The sequence below is a fragment of the Coenobita brevimanus genome, chromosome 16, assembly GCF_032717465.1.
Source record: "Coenobita brevimanus isolate Jiangsu-jjx chromosome 16, ASM3271746v2, whole genome shotgun sequence".
Lineage (NCBI taxonomy): Eukaryota > Metazoa > Arthropoda > Malacostraca > Decapoda > Coenobitidae > Coenobita > Coenobita brevimanus.
Genome location: NC_136969.1, coordinates 4,179,669 through 4,195,324, shown reverse-complemented (window position 1 = coordinate 4,195,324; position 15,656 = coordinate 4,179,669). Strand labels below are relative to the sequence as shown.

General features: G+C 40.0%; 1 protein-coding gene across 1 annotated transcript in view; it reads right to left on the bottom strand.

The window, feature by feature from the left end:
- LOC145390849 (ionotropic receptor 25a-like) overlaps nt 1-14,925 on the bottom strand; it is a 22,622-nt gene extending 7,697 nt beyond the window's left edge. The window contains exons 1-3 of the mRNA XM_080265589.1: nt 14,717-14,925; nt 14,334-14,462; nt 13,305-13,463 (exon numbers count right to left, since the gene is read on the bottom strand). Of these exons, the coding sequence (XP_080121715.1) occupies nt 13,305-13,463; nt 14,334-14,462; nt 14,717-14,925 (497 nt within the window). The remainder of the gene's footprint in view (nt 1-13,304; nt 13,464-14,333; nt 14,463-14,716) is intronic.
- Nucleotides 14,926-15,656: the final 731 nt, after the last annotated feature.

Sequence of the window (15,656 nt, the reverse complement as noted above, 5' to 3'; positions counted from 1 at the left end):
ATTTGTCTGATGCTGCAGTTTTAGCTGATGAATATGTTCTCACTCACAAGAGATATTCTAGAGAAAAAGGGAAAGCTGAGAGTAAGTACGTTGCCTCTACTCAGAGTACAGGTAACAGGAAAGAGAATAAAGATGATATTTCTCAGGAAGTAAATACCAGCTTCACCTCTAGATTTCAGAAAAGTAAATGTACTTATTGTAGTAAGCTTGGTCATACTACGGAGAAATGTTTCAGGAGACAGCGTGATGTGAACAAAAAGGAGTCTTTAAATATTCAGTCAATTGGTCTAGTGTCCACTCTTGAGAGTTCCCATAATTCTTTAACTGAGTTAACTGAACCTGCTTTGAGGGGTAACTTAAATTCTCATGATAGAGATCCTCTTTTGAGCAGTAACGTGGGTGACACTCTCAAGAGTTCATGCGCAAATTTCCTGTCTGATGGTTTTGTCAGTCCTCTGGACAGTAATGACAGGAAATCAGTTAAAATATATCGTGATACAGGTGCTTGCCAATCCCTTATGCTGACCAGTGTTCTAGGCTCTAATGTTAATTCCTCTGATGAAACTGTAATCTTACAAGGTGTAGGGAATAATTACTTCTCTGTCCCTCTGTGCAGAGTGAATTAAGAGTCTGGTTTTGTTAATGGTTCCGTTATGGTTGGGTTGGTTGAGACACTCCCAATGTCAGGTGTAACTTTCTTACTTGGAAATGATATTGGTGGAAGTCAAGTGTGTCCAGCTCCTCAGTTGTCTAGTGAGCCAGTGGCTGCGTCCCAGGATTGTGATGTCCCTGATGTGTTCCCTGCATGTGCTGTCACTAGGGCTAAGTCTAAAGTTACTGGTGATTTAGAGGATGATGATGATGATGCTGTTATCCTAGCTAACACTTTTCTTGCTAATTTGGACCACTCACCAGATGAGGCAGTACCGCGTAGTGTTGATAATTTGTCTCGTCAAGAGTTGGTTGAGTTGCAGGTTGCTGACCCTGAGTTGAAAGGTCTAGCTAACTCTGCTTGCAGTGAGGAAGAGTCAGCTGGTGCTTCTACTTGTTATTATATAAAGTCAGGAGTACTTATGAGGAAGTGGAGACCCCCAACAGCATCAGCCAACTGTGAATGGGAGGTTGTACATCAAGTTGTCATCCCTCGTGTTTGTAGGCAAGATATCATTAGAGTGGCTCATGATTCCAGTTTGGCAGGACACCTTGGAGTGAGGAAGACTGTGGCACGCATTTTGAAACACTTCTACTGGCCAGGTATCTTCAGGGATGTTTCCTGGTATTGTAAGTCTTGTCACACCTGTCAAGTTGTGGGGAAGTGTAATCAGACCGAAAAGGTTGCACCTCTAGTTCCCATTCCTCCTTTTGAGGCGCCATTCACCCGTGTGTTGGTGGATATTGTGGGCCCTCTTCCTAAGACTTCTTCAGGATTTTCTTATGTGTTAACCCTGATTGATATGGCTACTCGTTATCCTGAAGCCATTCCACTTAGAAATATCTCAGCAAAGAACGTGGTTAAGGAAATGCTAGGGTTCTTCACCAAGTTTGGTCTGCCCAAGGAGGTACAGTCAGACCGGGGAAGTAATTTCATGTCAAATGTTTTCAAGCAGTCTCTGAAAGAGTTGGGCATCACCCAGATCACGTCTTCAAATTACCATCCCCAGACCCAAGGAGCGTTGGAGAGATATCATCAAACACTCAAATCGATGCTCAAGAAATACTGTTTGGAACATCAGAAAGACTGGGATAAAGGTCTTCCGTTCGTTGTGTTTGCTGCAAGAGAATCTCCAAATGAATCACTGGGCTTCTCACCTTTTGAACTACTGTTTGGCCATGAAGTAAGAGGACCCCTTAAGTTACTCAAGGAATGCTGGCTGTCGGAGGAAGATGACGTCAACCTGCTGGAGTATGTGATGAAGTTCAAAGAACGGCTGTCCACTGCTTTACAGCTGGCGAGAGAGAATTTAGGAGCTGCTCAGGAGAAGATGAAGACTTGGTATGATAAGAAGTCCAGGTTACGCCACTTTCAGCCAGGAGATCAGGTTTTGATTCTGCTACCGGTTCATGGGCAACCTCTTCAAGCCAAGTTTAGTGGTCCTTATTTCTTGGAGAAGAAACTCAATGATGTCAAGTATGTCATCGCCAAACCAGATCGTAGAAAGAACAAGCAACTAAGTCACATCAACATGCTAAAGTTATATCACAGGCGGGACGAAAATAATCCAGTCTGCACTGTAGCTGTTCCACCCGAGTCTGCAAGTGAAGCTCTCCCATGCAGTATGAGCCTGAGTGATAGTTTGGGGAAGAATCCTGATATCATGAATGATCTCCAGACTAAGCTTTCTCATCTAGCTCCCGAGGAAAGGCAGGAGTTTTCGGCATTACTGCAGGAGTACCCGCAAGTGTTCCGTGCCACTCCAGGAAGAACCACTGTGTTGATGCATGATGTCGATGTTGGAGACGCAAAGCCAATTAAATTGCCTCCTTACCGTGTGAACTCAGTGAAAGTTCCTCTCATCCAGAAGGAGCTTGGCTACCTGTTGGACCACAAGATGATTGAGCCCTGTCAGAGCGAGTGGAGTTCTCCTGCCACTCTTGGTCCCTAAGCCAGGGGGGTCACAGTGGCTTTGCATTGACTACAGACGTGTTAATCAGATAACCAAAACAGACACTTACCCTCTCCCTCACGTGGAAGATTGCATAGACAAGATCGGAAAAGCTAGGTACATAAGTAAGTTTGATTTGTTAAAGGGATACTGGCAAGTACCTATGACTGAACGTGCTAGGGAGATCTCATGTTTTGTAACACTAGGAAAGACTTTTGCATGTTCTGTAATGCCATATGGTATGAAGAATGCACCAGCCACATTTCAGAAGCTCATGAATGTTGTAACAGAGGGTTTGGCAGGGTGTGTTGTTTATATTGATGATGTATTAATCTTCAGTGATAACTGGAAAGATCACCTATGCCATGTCAGTAAATTTCTTGAGCGTTTGGTTCAGGCTAATCTTGTAGCTAATTTATCAAAGTGTGAGTTTGGTCAAGCTAAAGTTCAATACCTTGGGTATGTAATTGGTGATGGACATGTTGCACCACCAGGAGCTAAGGTTCAGGTTATAAGTGATCTTCCCAGACCTAAAAGTAGGAAAGAGCTACAAAGATTTTTGGGAATGGTAGGTTATTACAGGAGATTTGTTCTTAACTTTTCAATTCTTGTATCACCACTTACAGACCTACTGAAAAAGGGAGTTAAATTTGTCTGGACCGATGACTGTGAATCCTCTTTCAGCAAACTTAAAGCTATCCTATTAAGTCAGCCAGTGCTCGCTACTCCAAATTTTGCTAAGCCTTTTAAGATGTCTGTTGATGCAAGTGATACAGGAGCTGGGGCTGTTTTGCTGCAAGAGGATGATCAGGGTATTGAACACCCTGTATCTTATTACAGTAAGAAGTTCACTCCACCTCAAAAGAACTACTCAACTATTGAGAAAGAGCTTTTAGCCTTGATTTTGGGTTTCAGCATTTTTCATTTTATTTGTGTTCTGGTTTTGACCCCATAGTCATTTATACTGATCAGAATCCGCTGAAATTCCTTAGTAAGTTTAAAGATAAAAATCAGAGATTGACAAGATGAAGTCTACTTCTTCAGGAGTATTCATTAGACATACAACATGTCAAGGGGAAAGAAAATGTTATTGCAGATTGCTTATCTAGACTTTAGACAGATTATTTTAGATTAAGAAATTTCCTTTTAAATTTCTTTTTTCTTTGTGGGGAGGTGTTACATAACCTATGATTTCATCATCCTTTGTGTAATTCTAACGTACAGTGTGCTGCCTGTTTGATCACGAGCGTGTTCTACCTCACTCCCCCCCTTCTACCGTTATAGTAGAGTAAGTCGTCCTTTCTGTTGTTCAGAGCGGGATTGTCAACTCTTTGTCCCCATGGCTTCATTTGCGCGTCCTTCTTACAAGATGTATCAAGCTCTGCTGGCCCCTATATAATGAGCTCAGTCTCTGCATTATTGCCACTTAGATCTACTCCTCATTTTGTTCACATCTCTGTCCTCCCCTGTACGGTTATTATTGTGAGTGCTCAGGAAGTCTCCAACCATCAGCAGCTGTGTAATTTGAGTATAAGTGTTAGTGCATTTTGTTCTTGTACTGTATAGCATAAGTTGTTAATTTGTAGGCCTAGTGAGATTTTTGTAATTTATGTAAGGTTCTTGTTGTCAGCCATCATTAATAATATTTTGTATCTGTAATAATTTATCTTGCATTAACTGAGCATTACCCAGTGTATTTTCATTTTATCAGGGCTGACTTAGGTAAATTTACACTTGCTAATTTCGTGTTAATAGAGGCTATTGCAGTTAACCATATATTTTAACCTGTTTTTTGCCATTACATTATCCTTATGAGTCCTGAATGTTTTGTTGTTAGTTTGAGCATTAAACTTTAACTTGTAATTTTACCTAACTCTTTTGTTTTGAACCTGGAACTTTACGGGACAGTAGTGATTTTTAGTGTTCTCACCTAAAGTGTACATTATCTTTCTCTGTTCCGTAACAATATATAGATAGATAGATAGATAGATAGATATAGATATAGATAGATAGATAGATAGATAGATGATTTACACTACATATACACATTTCACTCGGGGTCTCACTTGAATGTTCGCTCTTCCTCCCGTAAATACTGACTCCAAGTTTGCAACTTTTGCTTGCATTTTGTGTATCGTCAACAGCACTATGGTAAATACAATGTAGAAAATTATAAAGACGGTTGGTGCTGGGCTATACACATAATATGGGTTGAACATACTCATACTCAATTCTTCCCAGGGCTTCATTGTTTCATTGATAAGTTGCATAGTTCCAAACTTAAGTGAAGTCAGTTTAATACTTGTGCTCATGTTTAAATCCATCTTAGGTAGTGGGCAGAAATATTTGTGTGTGTGATATAGCATGGCATAGTGATTGCTGGTAGCTAAAGTGGACATGGATGGTGTAAGTACAGCACAGTATTCAGGTGCTATGTATAATCCTGATGCTGAAATATGAAATGGTGGTATAGCTGGACAAATTATGAAAACTGGTGTGTAATGAGTGATGCAGAAAAACTGTGAATGTCCTATGCGTATCGTGCGTTGATGATGTATAGGTTTATCTGGAGCAAATGTGAAGTTGCAATGGTAGTGAATGTTATGATTTCTTAAGTTAGCCATTTCACAAGGGACTGTTCCAGTAGGTTGAAACGTGAAAATGTACTCAGGACAAAGGTGAACAGCATATAAGGATGTACAGCACTTTCGTTTAGTCGTTGATTCACTAGCAAAAGTGTCAGTCTCCGGTCTCTTGGAGACCATGATGAGTTCGGTCTCTTTGTTGGTGTTGATGATGAACAAAGTGTCATTATTCTTAGAAGGGAAGGGGTATATTTGATAGATTGTGAACAGATCGTCATTTATGAATGGTACATGAACTATTATTGATGTTGGTGTTAGAGTTGCGTCTAAATATCGATAATATAACACGAGATTCCTACCCTGGAACAAAGGCTTGAAACCATGTTTATGTATCCCTTGTCTGATTATCTGAAGTAGATCGTGAACTGGAAGTAGGTTAATATTGATCTTGCCATTACCAGCATTTCCAGTACCTTGCATGAATGCCCGGTAACTAACTCTAGTGTTATCTGACTGGGGTATTATTGTCAATATGTTCCATGATTATTGAGAAGTTTTGGAAAAGTGTCATGTTTCCTTCCATGGCATTTATTTTGTCCACACTCTGGTGAGTTATACTTTCTGTTTTTCTTTGATTTTTCACAATCGTCTTCAGTGCTATCAGCTAACTTATTTTGAGATGTTAGTATCTGGGCTATTTTTTTTTTTCTTGATCTTCCTCAGTAACCAATCCAAAAATGCTCTCTAGAACTGCGCCACCCAGGTCGAAAAAACCGTGCCTTTCAGGGGTACGTGTGATGTTTTTCATGTTCATTAACGCCTCCGCTGCATGAGATGGGATATCTTGGATCATGATGAGCATGATTGAATTAGTCTGTTCTATCTTCCATTTCGCTAACTTCACGATTTCAGTCACTTCCTTTGTGTTATGAGCTTCTGAAACAAGTAAGCAGGTAATTCACCTAAGAATTCCAAACTGATTTCAGTACTCATGATATTATTCTCGACTGATGTCGAGTCCGTTGGAACTGTGAGGCATCCTTGCCGTACTGTATGTTGACGGTCTACGTGAGCATATCTTCTTGCTATGTAGAGGAGAATCCACGGTAAAAGTCCCCTCATCGTTACCTACCGAAAAAAAATCTATTAATCAACTAACAAAGTCATGCTGTGGTCGATGATAGTGATGATGTGCATGATAACTGGCTTGTGGAGAACAATAGTTTTGCTCATTGTTTCACTTGTAGTTGGAGTTTAAATCGGTACCTAGCTCATTTAAATGCTGTATTGTGACATTATTTTGTAGTAACAGTTGCACATATTTTTGTTTGTTATGCAGGCTTAATTTGTATATGTGTATTTCCCACCTTTCCTGTCACTTCTTATTGCTCTTCTTTCCTTTACAGGTGGCTTTACGTTGAGTGACAAGCCAAATGGTTTCCTGTAAGCCAAGAAACCATTTACAACGCTGAGTGGTAACTATAAAACTAACCCATACATGCTCCCTACGTATCAACAAGTGGGTTGGTGGAGGGTTAGTGCCCCTCCCCATATAACCAACAACTCAAAGTCAAATGGCCACCCCTTACGGGATTATGACGTCTGGCAGTAGATAGATAGATAGATAGTGTATTGATTTCCTCTAGTTTATTGTCACTGATATTATTCGGTGTTTCGGTTGTGTCCTGGGTTGCAGAATTACTGGCTAAATTCCTTGGGACCTTTCTTAAATGATCAACATGAATTTGTTTTTCTTCGTCGCTCGACAGTGACTTACTTACTACCTTCTTTGCACTCTTCTTAATCACTCTGTATGGGTCTCCAAAATCTGGTGATAATTTATTCTCTCTAGTGTGAATGATACCATAGACAATGTCTCCTAAGTCGATAAGTGATTCTTTTGCCCCTTTATTGAATGACTCAGTCACTTCTTCCTTGGACATTGATAACTGTCTCTTCACCCTGTTGTGTATATCCTGGAATTCACGCAATTGGAGTTTAGGGTAATTGTCATAATTATGTACTGGTAAATTTTCACCTTCTAGAATTTGGTAAGGTAGTTGTTTGTCTGTCCCATATATAATGAAATGTGGTGAGTCTCCTATGGATTTATTAATTGCTCCATTAACTGAAGTTTCCATTTAGGGAATCTAATAATCCCAGCTTGCATAATTAGCATTAAGAATGTGACATAGCACATCCAACACTTTTTTTGTCTCTCTACCAAGCCATTGGATGCTGGGGGACAGGCTAAGACATTTACCTTTTCTATATTGTATTCTTTACATATTTCTTGCAAGATTTCGCAGTTATATTCACCCTCATTATCACTTCTTAACTCGCCACGTGCCAGCTATTTTTAGCCCCATGGGTCCCAGTGCCGGCCATTTTCGACCTTTTTTCGGTGGGGGCGCTAAAATGATAGATTTTGATATGGAAACAACGAATTTCGCCATCAAAATGCTCACCGAGGCTAGAAAATGGGTTTTATTGAGTCCTGCATACTCGTGTAGAGGTATAGCCGCTCTCTCACACCCGCCACGTAGGTGACAGAAAGCCGTTTTCTGTGTAAGGTATACTCAGATATTTATGCTGGGAAGGTATAGCAATCTTCAATACACTTTTCTGATTACTTATTACTTCAACTTCTGTCACAATTTGCGTGTCTTTCTCACTGTGAATGCATTATCTTACACAGACTTGTAGATAGGTACAACCTGACTTCATTACCTACAGTCTTGGCACTTACAAGAAGGTATTTACAACTTGACTTCACTATATAGTCCTTTTACAACTTACACTTACATGAAAATATTTACAAAATGCCTTCACTATGTACAGCACTGGGTGAGGCACACAGGCAGCTTGAGACAGAGCAAGCGCGAGGGGGGGAGTGAGTGAGTGTATGGCCTTGACAGCCTGGGGGGATGGTAGAGGAACAGTTACCATACATGCCTGCCAATTTTTACCTCCAAATCTTGAAAAATGTAATGACAGTGAATTTTTGTATTTTAAACTTTAAAAACGGAACTGGCACTGGCCGCGGAATTATGTCAGACCGTTTTAAAATGACACCGGCACGCAACAGGTTAATACCTTTGGGGTTGTGAATCTACACATAATATTATCTACGATTGCTCTTGCCACTGTTTCGGCTGTCTTATTCTTAATCGGGGCTAAAATCACATATCTTGAGAAGTGGTCTGTTGCCACGAATAAATATTGATTATTATTGTAGGATAAGGGTAACTTAAGTAAGTCAACTGCAACAATGTCCCACAGTAGATTAGGTACAGGGTAATGTCCCATAGGTGCAGGAATTAACGTGTAGCCTTTGTGTCTCGCACGTGACTCGCATCTGTCTGTATGATTGTATATCTTTTCGTAATGATGGCCAGTAGTATAACAGCCTGGCTTGTCTAACTGTCTTATCCTTGGCAGGATGTCCTGAATGTGGACTATCATGACTGTATTATCCTTAATACTTGAGGTATAATTTCATTAGGTACCAGTAACTGTTTATTATTTTTTCTACAGTTTGGTTGTCCTGGGTTGATCCTATATAAGGCATTATTGACTATTGTGAATTGTTTGAGTGGTATATGTAGCTCTGGTAATTGTATGTCCTTGCCACTTTCCAATTTGTATATAACCTTAGATTATGTTGGATCAAGTCTCTGTGCTTTAGAGATTTCATCATGGTTTGGGATGTTTCCCTTGAGATCTAATGCAGTGACATGAATCGTCGTCGGGTTCCAAGATAGCGCATCAACTACTAAATTTATTTTGCCTTGTGTGTAGTGAATACGTACATTGTAATTTTCAACTGTACATTTCCATCTTGCTCTCTTCCCAGAGAGGAGTTTTTCTTTGAACATGCCTATGAGTGGTTTATGGTCGGTGAATAAGTGAATTTCGTAACTATGTACCAAATCTCGAAACACTTGTAATGCAAAGACCATTGCAAGTGCTTCTATGTCTGTGGTGCAATAATTTTTCTCTGCACCTTTTATTTGTCTACTGGCGAATGCAATTGGCTGATTTTTCCCACGAATATCCTCTTGCATCAGTATGGCCTGTAGTCCTTTAACGGATGCATCTGAGCAAATTATAAACGGTTTTGTGAAATTAGGATGGGCCAAGCAAGGTGCATTTGTAAGGTTATCTTTTAATTCATTAAATGGTATTTTTTGTTCCTCTTTCCACAGGAATATGGCATCCTTTTTTAGTAGAATGAATAGCGGTTGTGCTATATGAGAGAAATGGTTAATAAAGTGGCGGTAATATCCCTCTAGCCCCCCCAAATTGTCTTACTTCGTCTATATTTGTCGGTGGGAAATCCCTTACTGCCTGTATTTTGTCCTCAGATATGTGAATACCTTGGGCATCTAGTCTGTGGTCCAAGAATTTTACTTCCTTAAAGCAAAATTAGTATTTAGACAGCTTAATTTTTAAACCGGCATCAGCAAACTTTTGTAGGAGCTGGTCTGATTTCTGTAGATGTTCATCTATTGTACAGTACGAGTAGCAATAATAATGTCGTCTAGACAGACAAATATTCCTTTTCCAATCATTCCAGACAGTACGAAATTCATTAATCGTTGGAATGTGCCTGATGATGTCCTCAACCCCACTGGCATTCGTTTATATTGGTAAAGCCCTGCATTCGTGGAGAAAGAAGTGTATTTGTGTGATTCCCGCGCAAGGCTAATCTGGTAATAGCCATTGAGCAAATCGATTGTGGAAAACATATTATTTTCTTGTCCAGTATTCTGTAAGACGTCACTTAACAATGCCATAGGAAACCGGTCAGGGATTGTATGCCGATTTAATTTATTGTAATCTACTACCGCACGCATTTCTCCGTTTCGTTTGGCCACAAAAAATAATAAGGCATTCCACGGGGAGACAGATGGTTCAATAATATCTAGTTTTAGCATTCCCTCAACATATTGATTTGCCAGGGTGCATTGTGAATGTGCAACTCTATATGCCGGTACATATATTCATTGTGTGTCCGGGTATTCATTATTCTTGTGTTTAATCAGTTAGTACACACCCCAATTGTTCTCCAGGTAATGCTACAATTTATCGATGTTTTTTGTAATAAGTCTAAGAGATAATTTTCTTCATTAAATTGTCCTGAGTGACTCAAATTCCCGTTTATGCATTCTCTGTCCGTAGGTTTTATCTTGTAGTTCCTGCTACGGTTTCTCTTACAGGGGCAGGACATGCTTCTAAACTACAAAGACAAGTCCCCTTTTTTATCTCTACTTCCCCATTCATCTGATTAATGAGGAACACATGAGTTTCCCCATCGTTGTCCACTTGACATAATGCGTTTTCTGCTGACAGTCCTTTCACTCTACATAATTCCTCTAAGACAAGGACCGTACTATTTTTCAGTTTACTCTTTATGGTCACTTTCATATATGAGTTAGGTGGAATAACATCATTGGTGAGATACGCAGGAAACAATACTGCTTGGCTGTCAGTTCTGTCACTAGGCAGAGAGGGTGGAGCGGTTGGGAGGGGTGCTGTGAGTGCGTGTGTAGCCTACCCTCGTTCGATTGAGTGGTTCTGTTTAGTCGTTTGATATTTCGAATTCTTTTTGATTTTCTACGTTTGGTTGGTGACAGTTCTGATGATAATTCCTCTAAGTATTCATTGTTGTAATGTATTCCATTCATATGTGGGAGCAGAATGATATTCTCTGTTCTCATAGAATTCAGACCATATTAATATTAATATCTTATTGCTAAATTTTCTACTATATAGAAAAGAGCAAATATGGGTCTTGTGGTCTCTGTAAAACTGATATCCAACTGTGTCATGCCCTTTACGGTGATTCGTTTGCCATCTACTGCATATAAGTGTAAATCAGATTCTTCTAAGAAAGTTACTTTTTTCTTATTTCCAAAAAATTCTATAATTCCTCTTGTGTTATTAAATTCACTGGGGAGCCTGTATCTAAGAATAGTGAAACAATTTGATCTTCACAAGACGCGGGTACTAAGATACGCTCATTTCCAATCAAGCCAATGTTCACTTTAGGTTTAGTTTTATATATTGTTGGTAGTTTTTTGTCGTGGCTTCTGATTCCCCAGATTTAAACATAGAAACCAATTTTTCAATTGTCTTACATTATGACGTCCAGTGCCCCGACGACCTGTGATGTCTACATTATGGGTCATATCCTTTTGCTTTTTGTTTGTCCTCTTTACTCTTAATGTAACATTCATTTTTTGTGTGACCAGGATTTGCACAATAATAGCATAGTGTGGACTTCTCTCTCGAATGTGACCCTGGAGATGACTTTCCATTTTTAGGTTTTCCCTGGGTGCGATTTCTACTTGGCCTACGTGCAAACTTTTGAGACAGTCGGTATCCTGGTGTTTGGGAGTGTTGTTTCGATGCCTCGGTTTGCTTGATTTGTCTGCATTTGTTACTGCAGATGCTATTTCATTTGGCAGTAAATTCGGTGGTGATGAAAATATTCGTGTCAAATCACTAAGCACTAATATAAAAACTAATTGTGCTAGGAAATGTTGTCATGAAACACTTATCCTATACAGTATATGTAACAACTGTATAGATACCTAAAATGAATATTAATGAATGGAAGATATAAAGTATATCTATAATAATAATTGTTACTGGTTGTAATGGTAATGAGTGATGGACATAATACAAATAATATAAGGTGTGTGCACCTAAAGTATTATATATATTGATGAAGTGGAGTTTGTTACGAAGTTTAAGCTCTGGGAAAAAATAAGTAAAAAGTATATTCATTCATGAAAATGGGAGAATGATGTCACTCTGGGTCACTTCAGGGTCGTAGTGTCCTCAGCAAAATGCTGGCACAGCGCGTCGACCTCCCACACTGGTAGCTGTGGTGAGTAACTGAGTTACGATGAGTAATGTTGAGCAACGATGAGTAAGATGAGTGGTGAGTGAGGGCTCTGGTATCTGCTGCTGTCGTTTTGACCTCTACTCCTGCGTTAGCGTGGTGATGTTGGTGGAGGTGGAGGGCGGTTGAAGTGAGGGGTGGGGTCAGGTGGTTATTGTTGTGGTTGAGAGTAGTGAGTCTTCTCTCGCTCTTCGTTTGCTTGTTTTTCCTCACTCGTTTCTTGTTCTTATTACTGATCGTTGAATTGTAGACTAGTTGAGATGATTGTGGTTTCTTCTACAGCGTTTACTTGTAGTTTCTTTCTATATGGTGCGAACTTGTAGTTGATCTTGGCTACGTCACACCTGCCTGAAGGTTGCTTGTAGAATCGTAATATCTTGCTTTGACTGTAGCCTTGTTTCTTATCAGTCTTGATAATCATGATAGAATCGTCGGTTCGTTAATCTGTAGGCTTTTTAGGCTTGTAGAACTGTAGACGTGGTTCGTATGTTTCCGCCACCAAAATAATATATCAGTCTTGTAATAGATTATATAGTAGTCGTAGCCGAGATGTTATATAGTGAGTAAATATGTGAGGAAAGAACCTCAGTTCACTTGTAGTCAATGACAGGAGAAGATAAAGATGGATACTCGGGTTTGATTGTAGTTTTATTGTCTTCAAAAGGGAAAGCTCAAGATGAACACTGCGTGTATTACACAAGAGCGTTTATATGCTACCTAACTTCTCGCAGCACATTGTGCTGCTCTCTCCCTAAACTCCCACTTCTAGCCCTGTCTCTGCTCCAGTCTCCTAATTCCTTCTGACTTCTCTTGTTTTCCATATATAAGAACTTCCATCACGTGGGCTATAATACCGTCAAAAGTTCTAGAAGCGTGTGTGTGTGTGTGTGTGTGTGTGTGTGTGTGTGTGTGTGTGTGTGTGTGTGTGTGTGTGTGTGTGTGTGTGTGTGTGTATGTGGTCAGGAGACACTGTTTGTGGGCTATTGTACTATGCAAGACATTCCGGATAGGTGCTAACGTCATTTCCTTTGGGCCCTAGGTTTGATAGTGACCTAACCTCTAGACTATATATGTATGTTGCTAGCTATTAGGTATTAAGATATTTTAGAGCCCTGATACAATCAACAAACGTATATTTATCAAACCAAAATATTTCCAGTCAAACATAGAGTGTATTGAAGCAAATGCGCAATAATAGCTCACGTGAAGTTCATGATCGTGGACAGCATCTCCATAATGTTCCCCGCTGGCCCCCCGAAGGTGAGTCGTTTGCCCTCTGGTGCCGTGGGGTCATCTACTGTAAATGCCACCTGTGCCACTAACTCCTCCGCTGTCACTAGCACGTGTGGCCGGTGCGGGAACCTGAGGGAAGATGGTGTACTGTATAGTGTTGACTACTAATGTCACTTGGATTAATATATACTATCTGGCAATGCATTTTTCATTCTTACAGTATGAATATATGTTTATGAATTACTATTAAAACAGAACCTGGACATTATAAGCTTTTGTTTTCCAGAATCAGTTGTGCTCACTTTCTTCAGTTAAAGAAAACAACCGCGGTGATAGACCATGTTGTTGCGTAATGTTGGCATAACATAAGGCCATTGAGATCGTTCAGAGTGATTAAGATTCAGGATCATTTAAATCAGTTTAGATTCGAGAAAGCTGTTTAGATACAAGTAGGTAAGTTACTGTCTGTACCTTTTTGCTCTAACATGTCAAACTCTCATCTGCCCATCTTGAATGCTGAATTATAACAACATATCAGCACTCGAATATGATGCTAGTCATGAAAAGGTTGAAAAGCTGTACTACTGTCTTTTTCTACCACTGTCTTATGTGAAATGACCTGTAGTAAGACGAAAAATTTATCATAGTTACGGTAAAAAAAAAAAAATAGTTATTGTATATTCAAACACACTTTAGTCCAACCAGATAGTTTAGGTCGCTCACGTTGGTTCGGTGTCATTTAGATAACGGAATTTAGGTTAACTTAGTCCCGTTCTAGTATTTTCATCACATCCAAATATTTTTTTAGATCTTTCTCGTTTCTTCCCCTGTAGGTATCATGAGACCTTGCACCATGTCTTATGTAGTATACTAGTCGGTAATTTGAGGGAATGCAGTAATAACAACATAAGTTACCATGCAAGATCTCTCGTGTATGCAGCTTAGCGTTCCTTTGTTTTGCAGTACCTTAAAGGGGCGTTGTCGACATACAAAATTTACCGTAAGAACTTCTGAGGGAAAAGATATGGTGGATGGGTGAAAGTTAGACGCTGATCGATAGTCCATGAAGCCACTTGTAATGGCCGAGAATCTGGGTCAGTGAACGGCAGCCATGAGAACACTTTTGTCCTGTTGATGAAAAAGCAATCTGTCAATAAATTCACACTCAGAAATATCCACTACTTATTCTCCGTTCTTGTACTGTTGCAACCAATTGGATCAAAAGGTCAGTTATTGATGAAGATGTTAATTAATAATGTGAAAAATTGAAAGACTCCGACCATTTCAATAGGTTTCAAAGTTCACTGTTTATAGCCTCGATACTCACAATGGATTAGTACCGGTATTAATGCTGGCAACTGTATGCGGATAATTCTCGTTACCTGAAGACTGGAAAGCTATCGTTCACAACAGCAACGAGGGAAGTGGTTCGTGAGAGAGTCCTGTGAAGGTGGGGAACGGTCTGGAGTTGGAGGAGAGGGATGCGAGTGAATACGAGCAGCTTTGTTTTCTGGACCATCAAGAGGTGGCTCTTGAAAGAGGACTCAGCGAAGGCGGCGAGGAAGGCTGGGTCATCGCTCACCACCACCATCGTCACACACAACAACTCATCACCAAGCTAATGGTGCCAACACGACTAACATCACAAAACTAATCGTGCCAACATAAATATCAGGAACGTAATGCCAAAAAGAATAATATCACGAAACTGATGGTGCCAACATGAATAATCATCTGACAACAAAATTACCCTGATACTCCCCCTAACTACTGTTTACACCTACCGAATAATCTACTCAGTCCTGGCTTTTGCTTAAGTCACTAGTGCGTCCTTGCCATAATTTCTAGTCGGTGGTCCAGCAAATGAAACAGGGATCTCTCGGTTGTGGGTCAAGTATACTTCCGATTACACAATGCTAACTCGTAGAAATAATTAACAAACTGTCTTACGTCTGGTTCCTTCAGACTGATGACGTCTTTCTATGTTTCATGCCGGCTACAGCAGGCAAAATGGAACAGAAAAGCATTTGCGGGAATAATATTAACCAACCGTGTGTTTTTATTCGTGAATATTTTCAAAGAATTATGAATTATTGTCTCCAGAGTCCAGTTTCTTCACCCTAATTCATCTGCATGCCGTGGCCACATACCTGTCGAGCTGTGCCTATACTCTGTGAGAGCTGTTCGTGTGCCATGCTGGTGTTTTGTTTACTTGTCTTTACCTCAAACACTCCGACTCCCCAAGGAGCATGTAACTGTGCTAGATCCTGAAAGAGATCACATAATGATAAACCTTTTCTATTCTTCACAATTGAAGGAACA